General features: G+C 42.1%; 1 protein-coding gene across 1 annotated transcript; it reads left to right on the top strand.

The window, feature by feature from the left end:
* The first annotated feature begins 1,334 nt into the window (after window positions 1–1,334).
* Window positions 1,335–4,340, top strand: LOC139449630 (polyubiquitin-C). The gene is made up of 2 exons (XM_071231108.1): window positions 1,335–1,401; window positions 2,023–4,340. The coding sequence occupies exon 2, from the start codon at window positions 2,026–2,028 to the stop codon at window positions 3,853–3,855; it is 1,830 nt and encodes a 609-aa protein (XP_071087209.1). The 5' UTR covers window positions 1,335–1,401; window positions 2,023–2,025; the 3' UTR covers window positions 3,856–4,340.
* Window positions 4,341–5,208: the final 868 nt, after the last annotated feature.

Here is a 5,208-nt window from a genome sequence, read left to right as displayed (position 1 = left end):
TTTAACGTGGAGACTTTTCATTGGCCGAGAACGTAATCCCTTCGATGATTTTGTAACGACTGTTTCTATTGGTTAACTGTACTGCCTTTTCTTAAGCTGGTTCACGGTCCTCTTTGCGCGGCATCAACCTGCTCATATATGCGACAAGAAGAGACGGAGCCAAGCATAATAATATTTTTCTTTCGTCAGGCTAAATGTCACAAACCTACAGGGGCGTGAAAACAGTATTCGTCAATGATTCGTCAATATACTCCAGAGTATAGCATATATAGTATATATATCAATGATGCAATATACACCATGCCCACATATCCAACAAAGCCAAAAGATAATTAAATCTAACAAGGGAGTCCAAACTGACTCACATGAACTCCCCTATAGAGCGAATTCACTAAATGACACCTGATGTTTGCGGTTCTTTGAGGCACAGACGTACATACTAGGGCTGGGACGGGTAACTCGGGTACCTGGACCCGTGGTTTAGTCACGTGATATATTGCCTAATGACTAAAATTATTTAGAACTCTATGGTTACACTATAAGTCATAATGTTCGCTTTTCCTTCTGACTATACACCCATTCCTTCTGATTTTTCATATGGTTGAATAAAGATATAACTTAAGTAAACTTCAGTGTATGCATGACCAGATTGTTTAATACATGTATGCTAAAGAATATCCAAATCGGACATTTTGAGACATCTCCTCAGACCTACAGCGGGTACGGGTAGGGTAATAGCAGGGTGGGCACCCGGGTAGTAAATTTGGACTCGTCCCAGCCCTAGTACATACTATATGTACGTTCTTGATTGAGGCATAACACGAAGAGCCGATGCGCACACTGTCTATTTTTATTTCAAATATCCCAATCAAAATAAAGTAATATATGAGGCACGATATAGCCCGTATTAAGTATGTGTAATATCAGAGACCATATGTTACCGGTATTTGGGCTCTGGGCTTGCATATTATTGGCTGTTGTTAAAATTATGTCACCACTAAATTTCAAGGTGGAGGTTATTTAAGAAGAAAACGATGAGCTGAGATGTTTATCATGTAATAAAGTCAAATAAACAAGACTTCTTGATTTATTTTTTACATGCAATGTCATGATATAGATCTACACCCACATAACACAGAACTTTCGAGAGACGCGTATGCTTATGGGTAATCTCGTACAATCGAAAAGCGTACACAGCCTCGAGGCTGCGCGAAACAATCTAATTTTAGAAACTGTCGTGTCTTTAAAAATAGAACTCCGCTCGCTTGCTGTCGACAGGGGAACTGCGCAGAATCGGTTACTAAAATAGGATATGACGTCACGACGTATATAAATGCAAGTCGCCAAACGCCTGACGTCATTTCAGAAACGCCAAGAAGAGAAGCGAGAACATAATAAGAGGTGAGGACAGTTTCAGGCTCAACGCGTAGCTTTAGCAGTTTTTCTCACAATCTTGAAGTAGATTTTATTGTACTACCTGTACGTAGAGGAAATGGTAGATGAGAGAATCAAATTTAATCCAATTTTAAGATGGAAACAGAAAGTTCGAGTAAAGGAAACGTCCGCCATTTTGTCATGTTCATTTTCATTATGGAAAGTTCGCCACAAAGAAAGGGTTCTACCAGTCATTGATTCACAACCTTTACTAGTGTTTGATTAGTTATTGACTGATTAACATGGTGAGATTTAGTTGTTTACAACAAACATAAAATAACGAATTCTACGCCTTGGAAATGCTGACAGTGAAAAGCTGATCTTTGAATATATATATAGGTTATGAACCATTGTCAAAAAACATCTTCTCTGTAAATGTATCTTGAGTATACCAACATTCACCCCATTCAATGTTTTACATCAATTTTGAGGCTTGGTAGGGTTATTGTGTAATCATGGTGAACAATGGTAGAACTGAATATTCGATCAAGCCTTCATTGAAACATCAACAAAGTTCAACTTTACACATTTGTAGAGTAGTATGGTTGTGAGAATTTTGTTCAATGGACCTTTTTTTTATGTTTACAGAAAATGCAGATCTTCGTCAAGACCCTCACTGGCAAGACCATCACACTTGAGGTTGAGCCATCAGACACTATTGAAAATGTGAAGGCCAAGATCCAGGACAAGGAAGGTATTCCACCAGACCAGCAGAGATTGATCTTCGCAGGAAAGCAGCTTGAGGATGGTCGCACCCTCTCCGACTACAACATTCAGAAAGAATCCACCCTGCATCTTGTGCTGCGTCTGCGTGGTGGTATGCAGATCTTCGTCAAGACCCTCACCGGCAAGACCATCACACTTGAGGTTGAGCCATCAGACACTATTGAAAATGTGAAGGCCAAGATTCAGGACAAGGAAGGTATTCCTCCAGATCAGCAGAGATTGATCTTCGCAGGAAAGCAGCTTGAGGATGGTCGCACCCTCTCCGACTACAACATTCAGAAAGAATCCACCCTGCATCTTGTGCTGCGTCTGCGTGGTGGTATGCAGATCTTCGTCAAGACCCTCACCGGCAAGACCATCACACTTGAGGTTGAGCCATCAGACACTATTGAAAATGTGAAGGCCAAGATCCAGGACAAGGAAGGTATTCCTCCAGATCAGCAGAGATTGATCTTCGCAGGAAAGCAGCTTGAGGATGGTCGCACCCTCTCCGACTACAACATTCAGAAAGAATCCACCCTGCATCTTGTGCTGCGTCTGCGTGGTGGTATGCAGATCTTCGTCAAGACCCTCACCGGCAAGACCATCACACTTGAGGTTGAGCCATCAGACACTATTGAAAATGTGAAGGCCAAGATCCAGGACAAGGAAGGTATTCCTCCAGATCAGCAGAGATTGATCTTCGCAGGAAAGCAGCTTGAGGATGGTCGCACCCTCTCCGACTACAACATTCAGAAAGAATCCACCCTGCATCTTGTGCTGCGTCTGCGTGGTGGTATGCAGATCTTCGTCAAGACCCTCACCGGCAAGACCATCACACTTGAGGTTGAGCCATCAGACACTATTGAAAATGTGAAGGCCAAGATCCAGGACAAGGAAGGTATTCCTCCAGATCAGCAGAGATTGATCTTCGCAGGAAAGCAGCTTGAGGATGGTCGCACCCTCTCCGACTACAACATTCAGAAAGAATCCACCCTGCATCTTGTGCTGCGTCTTCGTGGTGGTATGCAGATCTTCGTCAAGACCCTCACCGGCAAGACCATCACACTTGAGGTTGAGCCATCAGACACTATTGAAAATGTGAAGGCCAAGATCCAGGACAAGGAAGGTATTCCACCAGACCAGCAGAGATTGATCTTCGCAGGAAAGCAGCTTGAGGATGGTCGCACCCTCTCCGACTACAACATTCAGAAAGAATCCACCCTGCATCTTGTGCTGCGTCTGCGTGGTGGTATGCAGATCTTCGTCAAGACCCTCACTGGCAAGACCATCACACTTGAGGTTGAGCCATCAGACACTATTGAAAATGTGAAGGCCAAGATCCAGGACAAGGAAGGTATTCCTCCAGATCAGCAGAGATTGATCTTCGCAGGAAAGCAGCTTGAGGATGGTCGCACCCTCTCCGACTACAACATTCAGAAAGAATCCACTCTGCATCTTGTGCTGCGTCTGCGTGGTGGTATGCAGATCTTCGTCAAGACCCTCACTGGCAAGACCATCACACTTGAGGTTGAGCCATCAGACACTATTGAAAATGTGAAGGCCAAGATCCAGGACAAGGAAGGTATTCCTCCAGATCAGCAGAGATTGATCTTCGCAGGAAAGCAGCTTGAGGATGGTCGCACCCTCTCCGACTACAACATTCAGAAAGAATCCACTCTGCATCTTGTGCTGCGTCTTCGTGGAGGAAATTGAACTTTTATGTAGTTATTTTGATCAAGGCCATGTCTTTTAGATAATGAAAGAAATTTGTGTTTTGTCAATCATGTTTAACAATTTTAGATGTTCATTGCTGCTTACTGTCCCAAGTTTTGTATGTTTGTTACAAACTAAATTGCAATTTCTTCTGTGATTCATTCAAATTGTATTCCAGTGGACAAAACAAATCACAATGACTTCATTTTGAAACACTGTTAAAGAGTAATTTTATAGCCTTACACTACGCTTTTTGGTTTTGCATCTGTCCAGTCAAGACATTCAACTCGTAATTTTGGAAGATTCTGTGGTCAAAAATGATTTTTGAATCTCATTTCTGTGCTGTACTGTGGATGTATTGTCAGGCTTTGTTAAGACCAGAAGAATGTAACAAACTACTAAATATGATTTGGCAAAATTAACAGCTATGGATACTGTAACTTGTGTTTTCACAGGTATAAAATAAATGTTGTTTAAGTTAACAATTTTAGTCTGTTTTTGTCCTGAACCACTGTGAACTGTCGTTGACCTTCATCAAGCCTCAGTCAACCTCAACCCTTCACCACTTTCTCCAACCGTTTTTAATGATATATTCATTCCTGCACAATGCTTTCCATCATCGATCATAATTGCCCTTGCAGCATTTATATGTGGTTGACACTGGCTTCATTTCAGCCAGTGGTGACTTTGGGATTAGAAGGGGTAACCAAACGACTGTGGTATTGGTATGATTCATTTGATAGGGTGGGCGAGGGTCGGTGAAGTGGTTGGTTGTGTTTAATCATACCCGAATGGGATATTGCTCAGTGTTTTACACAATGTTCATCTTTTCCACCAGACAAGATACCATGAAGCTGATGCTCATAAGTGCATAAGACCCATTTTCACAATATGTTCATGGGACGTAAAAATTAACTACTTTCACCATGTTCACATTTGTGTGGAAAACCCTAGGAATTCCCTAGTAGGTTGTTGGTTGGTTTGTTGTTTAACTCCGCACTCAGCAATATTCCTGCAACATGACAGCTGTCTGTAAATACTTGAGTCTAGACCAGACAATCCAGTGATTATTATCATGAGCATCTAGAATAAGTACAGAAGTGTGATTTCTGATGGTTTTGATACTTTAATCAAGAACTAATCATTTGTGTATTTTTGGAAAAAATGTTTTGGAACCTATCCTACAGTGAACAAAATGAAGAAAAGCACATTCTAACTATTGACTCAATTCATGCCTAGTGTGGGGCGGTCAGGTAGCCTAGTGGTTAAAGCGTTAGTTCGTCACGCCAAAGACCCAGGTTCGATTCCCGACATGGGCACAATGTGTGAAGCCAATTTCTGGTGTGCCCCTGC

Source organism: Haliotis cracherodii, unplaced genomic scaffold, assembly GCF_022045235.1.
Source record: "Haliotis cracherodii isolate W230 unplaced genomic scaffold, xgHalCrac1.p SCAF_8, whole genome shotgun sequence".
Taxonomy (NCBI): domain Eukaryota; kingdom Metazoa; phylum Mollusca; class Gastropoda; order Lepetellida; family Haliotidae; genus Haliotis; species Haliotis cracherodii.
This window is presented reverse-complemented; position numbering and strand designations above follow the sequence as displayed.

Excerpts from the sequence above, each read along its gene's own strand:
- LOC139449630 (XM_071231108.1), top strand. The coding sequence starts at position 2,026 with ATGCAGATCTTCGTCAAGACCCTCACTGGCAAGACCATCACACTTGAG.